Source organism: Thamnophis elegans, chromosome Z (genome assembly GCF_009769535.1).
Source record: "Thamnophis elegans isolate rThaEle1 chromosome Z, rThaEle1.pri, whole genome shotgun sequence".
Classification (NCBI taxonomy): domain Eukaryota; kingdom Metazoa; phylum Chordata; class Lepidosauria; order Squamata; family Colubridae; genus Thamnophis; species Thamnophis elegans.
In genome coordinates this window covers 95515006-95537863 of record NC_045558.1, presented here as the reverse complement: position 1 = coordinate 95537863, position 22858 = coordinate 95515006, and the positions used below count along the sequence as shown (strand labels likewise).

Sequence of the window (22858 nt, the reverse complement as noted above, 5' to 3'; positions counted from 1 at the left end):
AGCTGAGGGTTACACTCAATACATATTTACACTCAGTCATGATCCAATCTAGAGTTAAATCACCCGCTTTCTGTTTGAAAGAAAGGTAGCACGTAAAACATTTATTCAATTCCACAAAAGCAACATACACAATTTTAAAAACTCAGATACTTTTTCTATGTTTGGGGGCGGTTATATTAGTGCCTCATTGTAGGTATTTAATTTAATCTACATATAAGATCTGTATTATTCTCATCTTCACACAGGTAGTCCTCATTTGTCAACCATTCACAGTTACAATGGTAAAGAAAAAGTAACTTTGTGATCAGTCCTTACATTTATGGCTTTTGTAGATATTTAATACAAGGGAAGGGAACTGAAATTGAAAAATCATGATGTTTAACTTAGCAATTGCTTTAAGGATCAAGATGCTGATCTCAATTGAAGTTGCTAAATGAAGACTAACCTGTAATTGGTTCAGTGATTCAGAAACTGGTGACTGCAGATAAGCTATTGTTGTTATACTACTTCAAAAGGTAGCAGAAATAGGGGAGGATTTCAAGGTGAGACAGAAGCATACAGTGACCTGGGCTGTGGTCCACTGATATTTTCAAAATCGGCAAATCCTGGCAGAGATGTAAAAAGCATTGTGGCTAATGCAAATGAATTGTTCTGGCAGGTCTCCTTTATTCACATGCATTCACAACACACACAAACATATTTAAATTCATGAAGTAGCGCTTCACACAACATAGTCTCAGCAGGTCTCCCTTTTCCACCTGTATTTTCTGCAGCCATCTTTCCTTGGGGATGCAATTTCCATCTGGGAACCCTCAGTAATATGCTGAATAATTTGTTCTTTGTTAAGTTACTGATTAAAGTGGGAACATGGAAATCTTGTGATAATGGGATTTACACAACAGATTGTCACCAACAAAAGTGAGAGTAAAACTGCCTGCATTATTCTTAATTTTTTAATGTAAACTGCCAAAAGGAAAACATGTACAGAATGATAAGACTCAAAGAGATTCCTAAACTTGAAAGACGAAAGTATTGTTCTCATTCCCAACCATGAATATTCTCCATGTAGAATGTCTTGTCAATATGACAAATTCTTTTGATTTTATAATGAACTTTCAGACTTTATACAATAGTAGAATTGTCGAAGCAGGAGCTTGCAAGAGCTCAGAGAAGCAGTTACTGACAGACAATCCTGGCAAAATGATGTCCCTTGGGTCAAAAAGGAGTGAGTGAATGACTGAACAACTACTGCTACTTACATATCTCATTTGCTATGTTGTGGGAGTTAACCTTTCTTTCTCAACAAGGCTTTGATTCTGATCGTTGTAGTTCTGACCTTATGTGGATAGGAATTCAGACTTTATCTCCAATCCTGTTTTTTTTTTTAATTTGCCTCTGTCTGATATAATTGCTATTTAGTGCCAATGGGAATGTTCTTATTTTTGTAATTTTGTCAATTACAGAATAAAGGATTCTGGGAATATTTAGACAGAATTGTGGTGGAGCAGAAAAGTTAGAGCTCTTTTTAAAAACATGCCGTAGGCTTTAATTCTTTAATGTGTATAATTAAATATTTTATACCATAATTTAATTTTTATTTTCATCATGAAATCTTTTTACTTTGTTTGATGCTGTAGGAAATACATTTTAGCTTGGTGTAGTTATGCCCAAAATATTGTTCCTCAGAGATTATCCTCTAATCTTTGTGAAGTTCAATCTCTGCTTCTCTTTTCATGTTGTATGCATTTTCTCTAGCACAAAATGCATGTGGACAAACACTTAAGAACTATGCAGTTCCCAGGCTTCCCAGCCTTGTGCTTTGCAATAGAATGGATCACAACAATTACTCAATTCCACGCAAATATGAATTTTACAACAAATTGGAGGGCCTATTGTCTGCCATTTGATAGACTGAAGCTGCTGAATTCTGTTGGAATGGTTGTCTTTAATAAAAATAACCTTGTTTCTTGGCTGGGTGACAGGAATACATGGAGCATACAACAAACCACCAAAAGCCCACACTAATATAAGGTATAATAGTGAAGGGAGTGGTAATTGTGATCCATAGCATAGAACTACATTATCATGAGCATCTCCCAATTTTTATGTACAAACTATTGGAGAATAAGCAATTGCTCTATTTGGTGCATTGCTTTCTGTGACATTAATCAAAACACCAGCTGCACTTGCTGACAGTTAAGCCATAAAATGCATTTCAGTGAACCTTCTTGCAGTTCAATTGACTCAAATGTTCTCTCTGCAAAAGCCAGAGAATTTGATGGATAATGGCATGAGGACTTGAAGGATTAAAGGATTGCTGCACTATTATATTATACCAATAATATGAAGGATGGAGAACCTGCTTGGTGTAGTAATTAAATGCATCAGGCTAGAAACAAGGGACTTGTGAGTTCTACTCTTGCCGTAGGCACAAAGACAGCTGACCTTTCCCTCAGCCCTGGGAAGAAAGCAATGGCAAATCTCTTCCAAAATTATGCCAAGTCACCAGGAGCCCCCACCCCACCCCCAAGGTCACAATGTTTGTCCAACTACATATTGTTTCCCACACATGCATATGAAGAGATTACACATATTGTCCTGTCATATAAATAATACAAACTACAAATAGGTGCTATCCAAATGTGTTGGTTTTTGAGGAGATTATGAGAATCAGTCGAATTCACCTGGGGGTATCTAGACTAATGCATAACTTACAAGATAGACACCCAGATAGTTCACATTCTGCAGTGCAGAAGCTGAATTCTAGGACCTATATAAATTATTCAAATTAAGCAATGCTACATTTATTTACTTTGCATAATATTACATTTGTCTGTCGTATGGAAGCAGTAAGGCATATGTTGGAATCACAGAATCATCACATCTTCAAGTAGTAAATTCAGGTATGACATTTTTTTAAAAAGTCCAACTGTTCAGTTTTGAGTTTAAAATAGAAATAGATTTGCTCAAAAACCATGTACTAAACTGTCGACGGTGATAAGATTATAGACGAAATATACTATATATGCTCACAGACAAGTCTAGAATTATAGGTGCCAAAATACACCCAAAAATTGGATTGAGTGTTATGCATGAGTATAAATAATAATTCTGGTATTTGCCTATGTCCCATGGCCCGTAAGCCATTCATAGATAAATCAGCACTTGAATCTTTCACCAAAATACCACAAAATTTGGGCAAATGGCATATAAATAAATTGTGAATGTTAAAACATGCCAACACTTTGAGAGTTTGGCTTATCTGTGGGTAATATATTTTCACGGTATTTTTATATAAAAAATTGAAGTCGGCTTATCCATAAATGGGCTTACATGTAATACATGGTAAATCATGTGTAGCACAGTATGTGAAACCAGTGACATGCATACTGTTCTATAGTCATAATTATTAGAATTATTCTAAAATCTTGCTTTCAGCAGGCAAAAAAAAAATCCCTTTGTAACTTAGGGGTAGAACTACTTTTTTGTGGCTGAGGATGCATTTGTTAAATTCAACTTCTCAGGCCCAGCAGCCTTAGCAGATCAACATGTAAGCCCTACCACCCTAGGACGTTTGCAGAGATAGGCTTCTCATAGAAGCTGTTATGACAAGTCTTGTTTGCCCTCCAAAGATTCAATTCATTTAGCTCCACTGGTATTCTGGCTAATGTTTTTCAGAAGATAATTTCGCAACTGTAGAAATTAAATCTTTAATTCAGGGGAGTTGAGCCACAGAATGGAGAAATTATTTCTGATCTCTGCAATCACATACTTGCTTGGAGCCCACACTGGAATCTTCTTCAGCCAAGGAAAATATTTTGATGGGAAGTACATACTTGCAAGATACGTTTCTGGATGTGGTTTTCCCCATTTCCTTTAGATAACCATATTAGCATAAGTGTTTGGATTCTTCTCAAAGAACAATTTTCTTTGTATATTTTATGTACAACATTTTATATCATCACCATTAACTCCAGTATTAGGTCTTAGAGCATCAGGAGTTCTATCTTAAACTTATTATATTGTCTACTAAGAGAGTCTCCCAAGTCATCTCTCATTATGCTGATGACTTCTTTGCATGTGAAGACTTTTTATTGCATTGCTGAGATCTGCATGATTATCACTAATCCTGCATGGTTATCACCAACCCCCATTTTCAGACTAACCTTTCTTTTATCATCCAATGACCTGATAAAGAAACCAGATTAGTTAGCTACTTTATATGTTATTTTCTTTCTGGATTTTGAAGAACCACCATATCTTTTCAACTTTCTCCCTGAGAATATTACATCCTGCACAGTTAGTTTCTACAATTTTGAGAGATGTTAAGACCTGAATTTCATAAAGCGAATTCATCAACACATAGAAGCTATGCAATTACATCTCCGCTTTTTCTACATGCTTTCATACTTAGGAGTTTGTAGCTATAGAGATTATATTAGCTACTGACCATTAGGAGGCACTACACAACAAGGTTTTTTTTCCTTATTGGGACAATTCAGTCACTGTATATAGAATACCTAAGTCTGAAAAGTACTAATAAAATTAAAAATGGTTGTGTAATGTCTTCTACTGGTTAGAAGTCAACATAATATCAGTAACTCTATATATTATTCCAGTTTATCCACATCAACTCTTATGTAGTAGTAATCATTATATTCCAGCTTTCCTTCTGTTTGTAAGGAAAAAAAAATGTGGCAGCTTTTGGATGATGTACCACCAACCTTGAAAAAGCAAGAAAATTTCTATCAGTTCCAAATGGGGGAGAGGGAATTGCCAATTTTTATTTTCAACAAGTTCGGCAGTTGTGGATATGACAAAGAATAAATCTAAGACTAAACCACACTTTGTCACAGTAGATGAGGAAGAAAGAAAACTGAATTCATATGGAGACCTGCTTAAGGCCTGCTTAGCAATCCATCCACATTTTCTGTGTGATAAATGTACTTCTTTATTTCCTCATATACCTTAAGAAAAACGAAAGACAGTTTTTCTTCCCATACTTATAAATATTTCTTTAAGTAAATTCTTTTGCCTTTAGTTTCAGTTTGTGTTATAGGAAGTTAGGTCACATACAGAAGATCTCCCATTTGAAGACAAAGGTTCCTTTTGTTTAGAAACAGATGAGACCCACACACGTTGAGAGAAGCAGAATGTAATTAAGCAAGAGTGGTTGTTTATAATTAATCTATAGGTGATATTTACTAGGCAATTGATTGATAGTAGTTTCACCCCATTCTGTGTATCAAACTCACTTCTACAAGATGCTCCTGCTTTTCAGGTATTATCTGGATCTTTAGACATGGGATATTCATGGACTTCTCTAATGGAATCTCCAGTTAATTGATATTTTTTTAACAGCAAATAATGGCCCTTGCTGCCAAGTCTAAACAGAAAGAAATGGCATCCAAGACTATGTGTTACTCCTTTCTTGAGTAGATCTGATACTATACATGGTCTTTCCTATTCATCACTTTCCAACTTACTTAACCAGCTCTCCAAAGGAGATATGGTATACATTCTGATATCACCACCATCTTGTGGCTTCAATCCTTTTCAACTATCAAGTCTTGCACAGATCAGACTTTAATATTTGGGAATAAGACTAAATATTCCATTTTGATGTCATCAAATAATACATGGTTTATGAACTAAATTCTTTTTTACAGGTGATGATGGGTATTCTGGTTGTAACCCAAACAATTTTGCATTTGGATGGAGCCAATTAGCCAATTTCACCATGTTTCTGATCTGTGTGGACCTTATCAATAGCCTTTTTACAATTATATCGTTATGTTCCAAGGAATGACCTTTCTATACAGGTAAATGTGGCAATTATCATATGGATTTTTACTCATTAGTTTTGCATCCTCATGTAAAATACTTCCTCACAGGATTTTCCAATTAAACTCCCTCGTTAGGAGAGCTGAACCAATGCAGACACTAACTTATATTTGTCATGTTTGATCCATAAATATTCAAATCTTTAGCCATGAGTGACTTACCTCTCTTCATATTTAAGGTTGTCTTCTTGGGGCTGGCCTTTACTTCTTTCCTATGTGTTCATAGAACTGATCATCCACAATTATGGCCTGATACATTATATATTTCCAGGGCTGATTCTGATTTCTATTGTATTCAGCTATGATTTTCTGCCTTTTTATTATCTGCTGTTCTACACTTTTACAACATTCTTCATATTCAAGATCTTGGTACAATTTTGACTTTGTATTTTGGATCATTGTACCTCCATCCAAGAGTCTAGGACAATTTTCTGGGTCTACCAGCCTTGCCTGTTTCACCCAGGGACCCCCACCACAGCCAATCCACCCCAAGCATTCATCTTCACGTGAACGCCCCCCCCCAGCAGCATCCCCCCCCCCACTAGTCCCACCCTCTTGCTCAGGTTGATTTGCAGAGGGACGCTTGTCCCCAGCCAATTGGCTGTGAGAGAGAATTAGCCAAGCATCCTGGCAGTTGATCCACGTGCCAAGGAGTGGGACTCTGTTTTTCCATTGGACGTGGTGCTGCTGGGTGGGGCAGGAAGTGCCCTCAGGCATTGGGGAGGTGGGGGACATGGCAGTTGCTGTGCAGAACAACTGGGCTGCTCCTCTCCACCAGGCAAGCCTTCTTGGGGGCCGCACAGCACCCTGCCATCTCCAAAAGGGAAGGCCAGAGTTCCACACTGTGGCTTCTGCCACTGCTGCCACCTGTTGCATTCTTCCTAGCTCTGCTCTGCACCCAGATCCTCTGTGATGCACAAGTCTTCCTTTTGGGGTTGGGAGGACACTGTGCTGCTCCTAGGAGAGCACCCCTGGCAGAGAGGAATGGTCTGGTTGCCTCACACAGCAACTGCCATGTCCCTCACCTCCCTGGTGCCCATGTCTACTGCTTACCCCACCTGGCACCACCACATCCAATGACAATATAGAGGCCCACCTCTTGGTGCATGGATTACCTGCCAGGATAACTGTCTAATTATCCCTCACAGCCAAGTGTCTGGGGACAAGTGTCCCTCTGTGAATCACCCAGAATAAGGGGGTGGGGGACCAGTAGTGGGGACAACCCTACTGGAGGGCCAGCCTAGGATGAATGATTGTGGTGGATTGGCAGTAGCAGGGGGCCTGGAGTGATGTGAAAATGGCCAGGCAGCCTTGGTCAATTGTCCCATTCTGCCATCCGACAGCTCTATGTTTGCTGTCAAGATTGGAAGAAAATTCTATTCAATTTCTGGGAAAAATATTGTCCACTAACAGTCAGCTCTGTCCCTGTATTGTCATTAAGATTTTCTAGAACATGGTTGAATCCTTGACCTTCATCCAGAACTACAGTTCTTTCAGTGGTCACATCAGTATTTACATAAACCATTCAGTACCCTCTCTATAAGTACTTCTGGTGCCCTGTTTTTCTGAAAGGCTCCTAAGGCTATCTTGGAGAATTAGTATGAATGATACCCAGAAACATGTATTCAAGTGTGATTTCTCCCAAAAGTTATCTGTAGTGCTAGAAGAATCCAATATATTTTTGTATGGGCACATCACCATTTTTTGTAAATTAACAGATGACCATTTGAAAAACCAGTACTGTAATAGATAAAAATATATCCCTGGGGCCTGAGAAAAAAAAAGCAAAAAGAAAGCACCTTATTGAAGGAATTTATCAGTCTTTGCCCACATGGAGCGTCTTTCAGAAGTAGGGTATTTTACCATAACTCCCAGAATTCCCAACCTGGATGACCAATTGCCACTCTAGGTAAGAATTATGGTGGAATACTAATATACCCAGGGAATCTTTACTAAACAATTAAAATATTTTATTCATGAGGACAGGAAGCTTTGGATGAGAAAACTCTTCTGCTCTGCAGAATCTCCTAACTTGCTACATAGCAACTACTGAATTTGAGGTCTGGCAGCCACTCCGTATTATAAGCTTTTACTGCTAGGTTCACATATCACACTGTTTTAACCATCAAGTAAACAAAAGCACACTTATGGGGTAATATAATGTATAACTTCAAATCCCAGAATTCCCTGGTACATCTAACTTAAAATTCCTGAACTTCAGAAACACAAGTTTATATTCACCACAATAGAAGAGGAAATTAAAGTTATCATCGGGATCATCAAAATGTTTATATGTATCACAAGTTCCATCTTGCTCTCTCAGAACATTTACTATTGTGCCTTCATCTGTGAAGGCAAGAGTTGAAAATGGACAACAATTAAAAGCATTGGGACAGATTGCCTGTAAAGGAGAACTGCTAATTTTCTGTAAGTTTTTATTATCTTTCGAAGACATGTGAAAACTTTTTGGCCATGGAAGAGAGAGAGAGAAAAAGAAAAAGAAAAAAAGAGAGAGAATGAGAATGACTATGACCAAACTCATACCTTTGATTACGTCCTCCAGCAATAAATCCCTCTTAACTCTATATTGTAACACCCACATTTACCTTTCCGTTTCTGGGATTTGGAGAGAGATGGGCAGACTGGATGCTCAGATTCCTTGGGCTTATTTTCCAAGACTTTGTGGGGAGTGATGACAATAATTAGGAAGGAAGGAAGGAAGGAAGGAAGGAAGGAATGAAGGAAGGAAGGAAGGAAGGAGAGAGAAATAAATTATCCCTCAGAAGATAAAGCTGCAATTTTCTCATACTGTGTCAATTTCTTTCCTTCTCCCCTTATGTTTAGCCTGCAGTCCTTTATAGACCAATTGTTTCGGACTGCTTCTCTATCTGCAAATGATTCACCGACAAATGCGCGATAGACATATGTGCGCCGACAAAACCGTACCGGACAAATGAGCGCCGTCAAAATCGCTAATTGATTTTTGACAATTGCGTGATAGACATATGCGCGCCGACAAAATTGTGTCCTCAACAAACTATAGAGAAACTATAACCCTAACCCTAACAGTAATTTTTTCAATTTTATTGTGCTTGTCATCGCACTTTTGTCGTTGCGCTTTTGACGTCGTGTTTTAATCGGCGCTATTTTGTCAGCGCGCATATGTCTATCGTGCAATTGTCAGGTGACACTGCAAATGAATCCACTTATCTACAGTACTTTCATTAGTAACTCTGAGCAGACTTCCAGAATAGTCTTGAATTTATCTGCAAATGGGAGCAGAATATTATTTTCTACCTACTGGAATAATTTCCTAAATTTTCACACAGAATACATCCCTCTTGCCTGATGAAATGATTAATTCTCTTGGTAACTATTTCACCCAGAATTAGTTCCTGAAATCTTCTGGCATTCCCTGGTTAAGGAAGTGTACATTTCTGGAGGACATTCAACTTGGGATTATATATATAGTTTATTACAGAAGAATGAGAAAAAGCAGTCCTACTTGCAAATACTTCATCTGCATTACTTCAAGATAAATATGGGAGAACTACCTCTTGTTGCTCTTCAGTGTTACTGCTGATTAGTTTAATCATGCAATCAAAAAACACACCAGTATGTCATGACTTCTGGCATGAAGAAATGCTGGTTTATCTTACCAGTGCACTGTCTTAGCAGTCTTCCCTTGGAAGCTGGACCCTGCCCTTGGGAATCTGTAACAGACAATAAAGTAATACGAACTAGAAACACATTCTTGATGCTTTATGTGTGTGTGTGGGCATGTAGACCTGCATCACAACTCTATGCTTTCCTTTGTTTTTAATAAAACAAATTTCCAACACTGATGATTGCTCAGCCTAAGAGTCCATAGGCTCTCACTCATTTTCAGTTACATTTGCATAACCCCTAGTGGCATTCCCACACTAATAGAAGTGCAACCTCTATTCTTTCTGCTGATTAAAATCAGCATTATGCAGTTAGATTTCATGAGAGTCTGAAACCCATAAAGTCTGCTTTAGAGCACCAGCAACCAGTGTTAAGTTTCAAACCTTTGCTCTGGAATAGTTAGAAAAAGTAAATATATGGACAGCAGGCCTGGGGGTGGCAAAAAGAAAAATGTCTTCTATAGATTCCACTTCTCCCATCTTGCAGCTCCTTCCTGCTGAGGAGAAAGCTGGTTTCCTAGGAGACTGGCAGCTCCCTGTAGCCAGGATAGGAAGGTACGTGTATGTGTGTGCTGCGAGGGGGAGACAGTTACAGATTTTCTCTGACAAAGGTGCTAAACGAAGGGAAATATATTCAGTACATACAGTATGCCCCTAGTGAGTGGGATCCATAGGTAACAGCAGGAAAAAAGCCCTTTAAATAGAAGTGTGTCACTACAGTAACAGCCTACCTGCCTAAAACTGCTTGACCTCAGGAATCAACCCTCCTCTTTCCCTATTCATCACAATACCCTTTGAGGTATCAGCCCAGGTTCAAGCAAATACCCCCTTTTTAATTTATTGCAAGTGATCATGTGATTTGGTTAAGGTTGGAAAGCAAGAACTGAAAATCACACACAAACACAGACAGGGATTATTTATTTTTCAGCAACAAGGAAAAATTCAGCATTCGATGCAACTATTACAGTTACATGAAATAATTTCAACTGTAGCCTAGGAAATTAGGCATTATTGTATTATTTGGACTTCTAAGGCCTCCCTCTGTAACCCACTTGAATGGTTCTTGGAGTATTTGTTTAAAACAAAATACTAGACTTTTTCTCTGCATCAAAGACAAAGCCAATGTAATTCCAAAAAATGCATTTGGATATTCCGATTGTGGACTCCAATAATGCAATAATACCAAGACAGCCTTTTCTTCTTATCACTCTCCAGATGTAACTCCCATAATGCCCAGAAAACATAGCATATCATCTGAGAATTCTGGGATTTATGGTATTTTGAAAGTTATTTAGGAATACTGTCTTATAGCCAAGGAAACCTGCCCTCTTTCCCTTCCTGAACAGAAACCAGGCAGGCAAATATGCTAAATAGTCCAGTGTTTCTCAGCCTCATCAACTTTAAGATATGTGGACTTCAATTCCCAGAATTCCCCAGCCAGCACTTGAATTCTGAAAGTTGAAGTCCACAAATCTTAAGTTGCTGAGGTTGAGAAAGGAACAATAAATTATTTCTATCATGTTAATCAAACAGGGTAAGCAAGCACAGTCAGTGCAAAGCAGTCAATAGTGGTACTTGATTGATTAATAATAAACTTGTAAGAACAATTTTGGAATAGGAAGCATTTTCAAAATGTGCCTATCTCTGCACTGCAAAACTCAACCTGGCAAGTCTGGTTTTCCCATTGGTTTGGTCTCTTCTTTCCTAATCAGTTTTTGTCTGGCTTACCTCCTGATTTATACAAGCCAGTCATCTCCCTCACAGTATCATCTGAATCTTGAGCATCTTCTTCTTCCTCCTCCTCTTCTTCTTCCCCTTCTTCAACATCTTCAGCATAGTCTTCATCCATCCAGGAACTGTTGGATTCCAGATGGCTTTGTGCGAGGCGTTGCACAGCTATCATTAAAGGGGAAAAAAAGATGGCAAAGCAGAAATATTATAAGGCGGAGGTACTCAGTTTGCTTTTTAGAGTGTAAACATTTTTTTAAAAGATGCTTTTAAGAAAAGGTTTAAAGGCATAGATAACAACAACAAACAAAAAAGCCAACTCACTCTTAAAGCAATAGTTGTATGATGTTTATGAAAATCCAAAAACTTTTAGGCAAATTTCAGCTAGCCTAAACTGCAACAGGACTATATTTGTCTTCATCCCCCACCCCACTTCTCCCAAGAAAGGTTTTGTGGTGAAAATAATCTGATGTACTTCACTGACATTGTGTCCTTAGTACAGTCAGATTGGTGGGAGCAGTCTGGCACCTGCTGGCCATTTTAAGCTGGTGCAGGCATGCCCCTACCTCTCTGGTGCCTGGGCACTGTCTTCCAGGACTCTTTGAAACTGGGCAATGAGAAAATTCATTTCTTTTTTTCAAACTGTACTCTGGTCCCTCTGTTCTTCAGATCTCCAAATTGATTCCTGGCTCAGAAATGGGAACCAGACAAACAGCAGCTGAGCAATGGTAGTACACAGTGAAGCAGAGACACATGAAGTTGGTCTATTCTCTGCTGCTTCATGGTACAACGTTCCCTGATTCTATATGTTTTTTGTTCAGGCTGTTTTGGGGTTGGTGCTCTGCTAGAATAGTTCTAATATTTTTAACCACTGATAACAACTAACAGTGAAGTTCCTGTCAAAGCTCTTCAGATGCCTGAAATAATTCTCTTTGAAATTTAGCACACTCACAGGGAATCTAGGGCATCAGATGTCTCTATGAACATCCTTTACAATAGCTGTAGCAAACTAAAATAGAGCAGTTTCTACCAAGCCACATACAAGTTTTTTATATAAAGACATAATGCAGAGTTAAATCTTGGATTTCTTTACGATAGCCCAAGAAAAAGGGACTTTTCTTAAGTTTGGCTATTATGTCCATCTGCACAGTGTTTTCATAACAGATTTCTCTGCTTCCAATCTTCCTTCTTCCCATCTTGCTAACTTCAACCCTGACAGCTTCTTCTGAACACACCCGCACAAAATATTTGTGCAAAACCAGAGCGAGTTTTGGCAGATGGTTCAACACACTAGTCTAGCCATCTGTTAAAACCCACTTTCTCTCCAAACTCAGCTATGCCCAACATTAAAGAGGGTGATTGGTAGATGCGTTTCTTCCAGCTGGCGATGTTTGGTGGGAAGGAAGGCAAACAAAGCTGGGGGAATCCACCTGCCTTACACTTAACTTGCCCTGTTGTGCTGAAATTAAGAGCAGCAGTATTTGCTTGAGCAAATTCCTGTGGCAGAATAGGGATAGCCAAGTAGATTTTCCCAGTTTTGTTTTAATGGGGTGGGGTGCGGTGAGCACATTTTGCATTATAATTGTTTTTCGTTAATTCAAATTTAAATGGAAGGCTCTTTTGCTGTGAGGAAGAGCTCTGAGTTCAAATCTCAACCCAGAAATTGAACCACACTGGGGAATTATGTCTCAATTGTCCTAACCTGTTTTTAGAGTGCTGTTTTGTGAATAAAAAAGGAGAAGACAAACATACAACTTGAACTCCTAGAGGAAAGATGGGTTATGTACATAATTTGAGAACATTAAAGAACAATTTAAAATTCTTTGCCAAAGTTGAAGTCTATTAATCCTGAAGTCAATATTTGGGGGAAACAACCTCATTGCATAAAAACCTGGGTCATTCTTTCCCTCAGAATTTAAGCCTACCCTGATGATTTTGAAGCTGGTGCCAATGTATTCAGAACACCCACCATCACTACTACACTGGCAATCTTACAGCCGGAACTCAGAATTAGCAATGTCCAATTTGCCACAACTGCAACATCAAAGAGAATTGGTCTAATAGCTATGGTCAATCTACATAATTCTTCAAATTTCACTGCTAGTATTCCAGTAGAATTTTAAAATGAAAACACACAACTCTTCCAAAGTTTGCAATAAATGTTGCAATGTATTTATCGCAATATATTAAACTAATAGCCTATATATTGTTTAAAATCACTGAAAGAATATAAATACCCTTGACTGAAAGCAGCGGAGGGAGAATCTTCTGCCAGTTTGAACCATATTAAGAAGAACAAGAAATTCAATGATGGACAAGAAATCCAGTTGCTAAGAACTCCTCTACTTTACATTTGTGGGACTAAATCCTGAACTACTTTGCCTGCTTTGATGGATCTGATTTGACAGCCTTCAGGAAATGGTGAAAGGATCCAGAGTAACAGTTCATTTCATCTTCTGGTTTTGACTCGACAATCTTATTGAAGTATTAAATGTGAAAAGAATTTCTTTGTATTCTTAAATCTCTTTCAATGTTGGTCACAAGCAGCAGCAGCAGCAGCAGCAAAATGGGACAGAAAACGAACCAGTTAATAATTAAGGACTCAAATTAGGTATTCTTGATCAGTGCCCGAGGGCATTCCCTCCGGATTTGCCCTCTGTCATTTATATCCAATTGCTTGTTTTGACAAGACACTCCAGCAAGGCCATTATCTACAGAGAAAACTTCCAGATCTTGCAGCTCAAACTTTATCTTGGCTCCTTACCTTGCCCTTTTGATCTAAACATCAGGGCATTTTTTTACTCTTCATTTTAACTTGCCTGAATGATCTCGTAAGATCCAAAAATGATTAGTGATACACCCAGTGACCATATATCCTTTATTATACATGACAATCATTTATTTCAGAAATTTGTCTTTTAGATGTCCTTTTGTTTTTCAAAAACTCACTTTTCATTTTATTTGTCATGTAAACTTCACTATACAAATGGTTCAACTTTTAATGCATTGCCTTTCACATTCGTGTGGAAAATACGGAAATCAAATTGCCTTTTTAAAATAAATTTACACATTCTGTTGGGTTTTACATATTCTTAGAATATGCATGTAAAGTTTTTCTTGGTTTTGTTCCTGAATTTTTCTTTGTAAAGCAAAGTTATAAACAATCTTTTATCCTTATAAATCTCTTGCAAGTTTATCCTTTATTTTTCTGAGAAAATATGTTCAGTGTAATTATAAGCTTGTCCAGAGAATGAGAGCATGTTCTGACATGACTTTGACTTGATAGGTGTAAATCCCCCTATATTTGTAACCCTTTCCCCACTTCTATTTTGCTTACGGTGCCTTAGGGCTGACAACTCTTCATTTGAAAATTTTAGCAAAAGAGGACAAGACATAGGAGTTGCATAAAATAGGCATATCTTATTTTTTCCAATGATGTCCATTTAAAAATTATTTCTAAATAGGTAGCTCTTACTTAAAAACTGCAATTGAGATCTGCAATTCTATCACTACATGATGTGGTCATTAAGTGAAACATGACATGACTAAGCCAGTGACAATTCCCCTATGGTCATTTAGTGAATTACTGTAGGTTGTTAAGTGTGGCATCATGTGACCAGAACTTTCCCCACTGACTTTGCTCGTTGGAAGCTTGCAAATAGCAGTCATGTCACTAGGGTTGCTGCAACTGTTTTAAATAGATGCCAGCTGCAAAGCTACCAAATGGTGAGGATACTGTGACAGCCACAACTTTGAGGACCGGTCATAAACCTACTTTCAGCACTGTCATAATTTTGAACAGTCACTGAGTGCAGCAGTCTGTAAGCAAGAATTATCTGTAGTTTAAATACAGATACAATTTGAACCATAAACTTAAATTCTGTTTCTTATCCTGGGAAAAACCATTTCTCCCCTAGATCCTTATCAAAAGTACACATCCACAATTATCCCCCCCCCCTTAAACATTGTGCAATATTGTCATCCAATAATCTTAGATATTATAGTTACTAGTATAGTTATTTTTCTATATGTGAGTCATCTTTTTAAGTAATTAGAATACCCTCTAAACTTTCATGATACTGTAAGTCTGATCAGCAGGATTTAAAACTTACCATAAGACTGCAGTTGCAGAAGCTCTACAGGAAACCAAATTAAATGTACACCTCCCAATAATAACACAAGATTTGGCAGACAAAATCTCAGTTGACAGGATGAAAGAAGCATGAACAAAGGTTTATTGAAAGACAAGAGATTAGGGGCTTTAGAAAATGAAGTGCTCAAGGTAGGGCAGGACTTTTCTCATACTACCACACAACGGAGATCTACTGAAAAGTTTGCACAAATACTTTCTCTGTCCAGCAAACCTGGCAAGAATCTAGTCCTCAGTGAGAAATGGGTTTGAAGAAGAATTGCAAGGCAGAAAGACAAGGTCTTTTGTTATAAGAAGTTTTGGGGAATGGAGAAGCAGGCAGGTTCATATTTTTTTTAATGTGTTCTAGTTCCTTTGCAGACACACCTTGTTTTGGATTGGTTTACATAATCTTCTCCTTTATCAGTTGCGGTTTTATAGAATTCACTGTAGTATATCTACTCAGAGATTTCAAGACAGATTGCAGATGTTAGCTTTTCTATGATTATTCAGGATTGCGCTGACTATAAAAAGCAAAATGAGCTGCAATTTAGATGCCTGAGCTACACTGCAGAAGATGCCGCTGTTTTAGAGACCAAGAAGCAAATTTGCATAACAGTTAGAAGCCTGCAAAGTGAGAACCCCTGTGGTAGTTCAATTAACATGTAATTATTTAAAGTAATTGGGATATTTCTTTCTCACCTAACCTTGACCTCAGTAAAATCCTTCATTTTATTCATAATTTATTTCACTATAATTTTAAAGGGTCCCTGTTTTACAAAGATTGAGAACCTCTGCCCTAAGCCATATTAGTTAGCTGGTGTCAGATGGCATTAAACTGGGGCTATCAGGCTGGGCAGCATATTATGCATAACCTTTAGATGGCAGCAAAGAGATGCTAAAATTTGTCTGCTTTGCTGCCATTTTATGGCCATCCAGATTTTTCAGATCTGCATAAATAAAATAAGTACGGTAAATGCCACACTAGGTCAGTTTTTTTCAAATTGTAGTTTGTAATTTATGGTCAGATAACAAAACTATTGCAGGGTATGAATAGACATACATACAATATTGCTTTGGAAGAAAATCAATTGGTATCGTGGGGTGGGGTGGGGGGCATGACAATACGCATGAACTACAATAATTCAAGAATGCAATTCTAGTATTAGATCCAAATCTTTCTTACAACAATTACAAAACGTGGCAATCTTCTTACTTATTTCAGAAAATGTATCAGTCAGCTTTCTGACATGAGAATGTTAGTGTGGAATACCAAAATTGTTACAAGAACCATTATAACAAAACAGATGGAAATGATTCTGTTGAAATTTCTGGCAGAGGCAGAGATGATCCTGCAGAGGAATATTTTTGTTATATTTCCTCCAAAATCACTGATATAATATAGGTGGTGGGATTCAAAATATTTTACTACCAGTTTTGTGGATGTGGCTTTGTGGATGTAGCGTGGCTTTGTGGGCGTGGCTTTGTGGCATGGCTTTGTGGGCGTGGCTTTTGGGGCATGGCAGGGGAAGGTTACTGCAAAATCCCCATTCCCTTCCCACCCCACTAACCTGCTTTCCAGCTCCATTCTCCTCTTCAGGGCAATAAAAGAAGATCAGCTGGGAGGCAGGAAGCAGTGGGGGCGGGGTTCTCTGAACTGCTCAAAATTTCCGCTACCGGTTCTCCAGAACCTGCCAAGGTGGCGCAGTGCTTAAATGCAGCACTGCAGGCTACTTCAGCTGACTGCAGTTCAGCAGTTCGGCTGTTCAAATCTCACCGGCTCAGGGTTGACTCAGCCTTCCATCCTTCCGAGGTGGGTAAAATGAGGACCCGGATTGTTGGGGGCAATATGCTGACTCTATAAACCGCTTAGAGAGGGCTGAAAGCCCTATGAAGCGGTATATAAGTCTAACTGCTATTGCTATTGCTATTGCCAGAACTGGCTGAATACCACCTCTGTAGTCCATGACTTACAACCAATTGTTTAGTGATTATTCAAAGTTACAACAGCACTGCAGATTTATCTCCAGAGATGTTTTCTAACAATAGCAATAGCAATAGCAATAGCAGTTAGACTTATATACCGCTTGATAGGGCTTTCAGCCCTCTCTAAGCGGTTTACAGAGTCAGCATATCGCCCCCACAGTCTGGGTCCTCATTTCACCCACCTCGGAAGGATGGAAGGCTGAGTCAACCTTGAGCCGGTGAGATTAGAACCGCTGAACTGCAGATAACAGTCAGCTGAAGTGGCCTGCAGTACTGCACCCTAATCACTGTGCCATCTCGGCTCTTTTCTAATAACATGGTGGAGGCAGAATTCGGCTGAAAAAAAGTGAATAATGTAAATCTGTAGCTGTGCTTTTCTTCCAAGTCAATATGAACTTGTCTGTCAGAATTAAGAGTATGAGAACTTTTCATAAATTTATCTTTAGCCAATCTGATAAGTGGCTGGTTCTTTTATGTGTTTCTGGCAAAGGACGACCTGATTAATTGCATTAGCATATTTGGAGCCCATCAAAGTATTTTAAACATTATTCTTACAGTATATATTTGGTCTGAACAAAGTACAGTATATATCTGTTGTCCTCATGCAGGCAGAGCTGCAATCAGGTTTTCTCAACCTTATGAACTTTAAGATGTGTGGACTTCAACTCCTAGCCAGCATGCACTTGCTAGGCAACTTTGAGTGCTGAAGTCCACATATCTTAAAGTTTACAAGATTGTAAAACACTAGGCATAATTTTTGCCTTAAAACTGTTTGCTTTTGCATGCACTGGATGGACATTTCTATGTGTTAATAATATCCACACATCTTAAAATTTATAAAGTTGAGAGACATTGCTGCCTTAGCACTTGGCCACCGGCAGCCCTGCTGCCCTTTCACCTTCCCCTTGTCTCCTGCTCCTGACCTCTCCTGGTGGTCTCCCAACCTATTGCAGAGGATGCTTTGGTTACAAAGCCGGGTCTCCGCAAATGGAGAGGGTGTGGGCCTCTCTCTGACCCACACACTTTGCTATCCCACACACACAATAAGCAACCTGGCCAAGAAAAGTGAGCACAACAGCAGCAGCATTGAGAAGGAGGTAAGCGCAGCCAAGCACCCTCTTGGGGAAGCAGGTCTAGACTGGGCTGGGTTGTGAGGTCCTGGTGCCTGGGAGCTCGAGGGCCGGTCTGGATGCTTGCCCTCCGCTGCCTAGGGCTCTGGACAGCCTGAGCTGCCGTCCAGGGATCTTCCATGTGGCCTGAGAGGAACGGCAAGACTCCTCTAGAAGACAATGGCTTAGCCCTCTCCCTGGTCTCACCCTCCTCCACTGGAGGCAATGCATCCCCCAAGCTCTGCCTGGGCCACCACAGACACCCAGACTCTGGCCTTGCCAACCCAGTCATGCCCACCCAGCCACATCCACTTGCTCCACCAAGGTGAAACACAACCCCAATGTGGCGCTCAATGAAATCGAGTTTGACACCACTGCTGTTAAGAATGTTTGCTTATAGGTTAAAGTAGAATTTTAATGTTCATTTTAACATTTCTGGATATTTTTTAGATGTAGGAATTACCAGTATTATTTTGAGGTATAAAATTTAGGCACCACTTTTCAGCTCCAGTGAATTACAAATTAAACAATATCAATAATAAACTTAAAAAAGCAAATAGTTAGAAACAGAAAGTGGAATTGTTTGAAAATACAGATTTTTTAAAAATTGTATTAATATAACATCAATTCCCTAAGAAGAAAAGCTGTAGCTGGGGGAGCTAGTATGCAAAAAGATCCTGTCCCATTTCCCACCAACCTAATCTGTAATAACGAGACACAGAGCAGAGAGTTTGGGGCACATCTTAAATGAAATTATTGAGAGATATACTAAAGCCAACAAGGGCACATTCCTCCTGATTAGTTCTTGGTATAAATAATCTATCAAGGGAATCACATCTACATCTATCCGTAGCTGGGTTTCAACTAGCTTTCAAATTTTAAAGAATCTTCCTCAAAAACCTAAAGTTGGCATACCATTCATTCCAAAATGCAACTAGAAAGAGAAACATTAGCAGAAAAAAGATCTAGTATAGTTATTCTTTTTTCCTTAAAAAAAAAAGCTCTTGTTTCACACAGTTAAGCCTGCTGATTCCTTTTTGAGATGCAGATGCTTGCAATATTCCAAGCAAAATCTATTCACAAGTAATTTCTAGTTTTAATTAAAAAGGTTAACAAAGCAATGGTGAAAGACACAACTTAGAGAAATGCCCATCTTTTTTACTATGGGAGCGCACAAAGAAATCAAACTATGAAGTTTTCCTAACATGTATAGAAAATTATATCATTAGCAAGTTTGTGTAATAAACTTGTTTTCTTTAAAAAAAAAAAAGAGTGAAAAGAAACAGTAAAATGTTGGGCTAAATGATTAATCATTGAAATGACCAAGGAGAAGAAATGTTGAACTACATTTTGTGGTCATCTCTACCCTACACAAAAAAGAAGTTATTAGATCGGGTAAAGGAAGGCACACAAAGGCTTCAGTAACAGCAGCTCTTTATTACAAGCAAGGTAAACATCTGGCTGAGGAAGGGTCGGACAGCAGCCCCTTTTAAAGGCATCTGTCAGACTCTTTGACCAATGGGGTTAAATCTCTGTTCCTGCCGGAACAGAGGACCTTGGTGGAAACCACTGTCAGGGTGGGGAATATCTAACACCCCTCCCCTCTAGGGTAGAACAATCCAACTGGTGACGTAGTCACGCAGGTAGGCGGGCTTTTGTGTAGCTCTGCCTGACCTGAGCAGTTCAGTGGGAGTGGTTTTCTTGGACAAGTCGGACGGACTTCTTTGCTCTGCAACTCTGTCTGGTGGAAACTCCTGGAACGTTTCACAGGTCGTGGCTGGAGCTTCTGGAATTAACACACTTGGAGCTCACTGCGGGCCTGCATCAAAATCAGATAAATCTTCAGATATTCTCGGGCTTGAGTTAGACGTGGACGGACTGCTGTTTTGTTTTGTTTGGGTAGGGCTTTGGCTAGCTCATGCAGGAGTTACTATTGGTTGTCTAAGCATGGAGTTGGAAATGCGGCTATGGAGTTGATCAATATGCCTTCTCCAATTTCTACCATCCTCGAGCTCTACCAGATATGATCAAGGACCGGTAATCCCTATTACTGTGGCAGGAATCCACAGCATTCCCCCGGTGTAGTTGTGGGCATATACCGAATCTCCTATGGTAAAAGATTGAACCTTGCTTGTGGATTCTGGGGGTGATGAGGTAGAATAATTTTGATCTAACCGGTCTAAGTGTGACCTTAGGCGGTGCCCCATGAGAAGCTCAGAGGGGCTTCTCCCATTGGTAGCATTGGGTGTGATGTATTGGTTCAGTAAGTAGTGATCAATTCGTGTTTGCCAATCACCTGGGCCCATCCTAGCAAGGACCTCTTTTGCAGATCTCACCATTCTCTCCACCTGACCATTGGAGGCCAGATGGAATGGTGCGACCAGGGCATGCCTGATTCCCTGCAATGCTAGGAAGGTCTCGAATGGCATGGCCATAAATTGGGGCCTGTTGTCAGAGACCAAGATGTCGGGCAGGCCATGCATGGAGAAAAGTCTCCGTAGAACCTTGATGACCACTTCCACTATAGTGGACTACTTCTAACCATTTTGAGTAAGCGTCCACAACTATGAAGAATTTTTGGCCATGTACTGGGTCAGCAAAGTCAATGTGCACCCTGGACCATGGTGCTTGTGGTCCCTCCCACTCCTTAGCAGGCGCCTCTGGGGGAGTTGGTCTGGACTCCTGGCATGGTGTGCATGTAGCCACCCATTCTTCAATCTCCATGTCCATGTTAGGCCATCAAATATGTAACTCCTTGCCAGAGACTTCATTCTGATGATCCCAGGATGCCCTACATGTAATGCTTCTAATACTGCAATGCACAGTTTGGTGGGAATAACTACCCGGTCCCCCCACAGCAAACACCCGTTAATAACCGACAGTTCATCACGTTTGGCAAAATACATTTTGAAATCAGCCCCAACAGGCCCCTTGGGGCACCCCCTCTACACCCAGTTCAAAATTTGCTTTATTGTGGAGTCCTTTGCAGAGTGGCGTGCAACGTCATTAGATGAGATGGGTCCAGTTTCCAGGCAGTCAATGAGAAGGACCAGCATCTTGGGTGTGGGATCTGCTAGAACTTCAGGCAATGGACAGCGGCTCAATGCATCCGCGTACCCTAAAGTGGACCCGGGTCGGTGAATGAGACGGTAGGAATAGGCAGCCAGAAAAATAGTCCACCTGCTCATGCGAGGGGATGATGATACTGGGGTGGGGCGATCCCCAGCCAGTAAGTCCAACAATGACTTGTGGTCCATAACCAGTCACTGCAGCCAAAGCCTCGTGGTCCAATTGGCTGTAGTTCCACTCCACGGCAGACAAGGTCCTGGAGTAGAATGCAATAGGGGCTTTGGTGCCGTTAGGCATGCGTTGGCTGAGGACAGCACCGACACCAAAAGGGGAAGCATCACAGGTCAACACCAATGGCAGGGTCTGGTTGTATTGTACTAGGAAAGAATCCCCTGACAAGAGTCGTTTTACTGCAGCAAACATGGCGGTCTCGGCTTTGCCCCAGGACCATTTCACGTTTTTGGCTAGGAGGTGATGTAATGGTTCAGCAACAGTGGCTTTCTGTTTGAGAAAGACGCTGTAAAAATTAAGGAGCCCGAGGAATACCTGCAGTTCAGTCAAATTGCGAGGTGTGGGGGCATCCTTAATAGCCCTAATTTTTTGTGAGGTCAGGTGTATTCCAGACCCATCAATCAGATACTCGATGAATTCAACCTTTGGTACATTAATCTGACATTTTTCTTTTTTGAGATAGAGACCCTTATCTCTAATTCTGGCTAAAACTGTTCATACGTGCTTTAAAAGTTGCACCTCATTTGCAGCCGATATCAAGATGTCATAAAAATAGGGGATGACTCCTAGAATCCCCTGCAAAAGTTGTTCCATGATGTTTTGGAACAGTCCAGGGGCGATACTAACTCCGAATTGCAGGCGGTGGAATTTGAATGCACCCCTGTGCACCACAATGGTTTAGGCCTCCGTGGTAGCACCATCTACTGGCAATTGTTGGTATGCCTGCAACATGTCCAATTTTGCAAAGACTTTTCCTGGATCAAGAGAATGTAGTAGGTACTGTACAATGGGCACAGGATAGGCACTTTGTTGTAACGCTTTATTAATTGTGCATTTATAGTCCACACAGATGTGGACAGACCCATCAGACTTGACTGGTATCACAATAGGTGTCTCCCAGCGTGCGTGATCGACTGGCTCTAGGATGCCCTGGCTCACAAGCTTGTCAATTTCTTTGTCAATTTTAGGACGGAGAGCTAAAGGTACTCTCCTAGGTTTAAGCCTAACTGGGGCTATAGCGGGGGTCCAAGCTAAAGGAAATTGGGGTTCACTTGTACTTACCCAGACTGGTGCCGAAAACGTCCTCGAACTCCTTAA

At 39.9% G+C, this 22858-nt stretch overlaps 1 protein-coding gene across 2 annotated transcripts in view; it reads right to left on the bottom strand.

Moving 5' to 3' along the window:
• The window catches only part of PPP1R1B (protein phosphatase 1 regulatory inhibitor subunit 1B), a 65048-nt gene that overhangs the window by 4857 nt on the left and 37333 nt on the right, over positions 1-22858 (bottom strand). For both annotated transcript variants that reach the window (XM_032237431.1, XM_032237430.1), the window contains exons 5-6: positions 11237-11404; positions 9503-9556 (exon numbers count right to left, since the gene is read on the bottom strand). In XM_032237431.1, coding sequence (XP_032093322.1) covers positions 9503-9556; positions 11237-11404 — 222 coding nt within the window. The remainder of the gene's footprint in view (positions 1-9502; positions 9557-11236; positions 11405-22858) is intronic.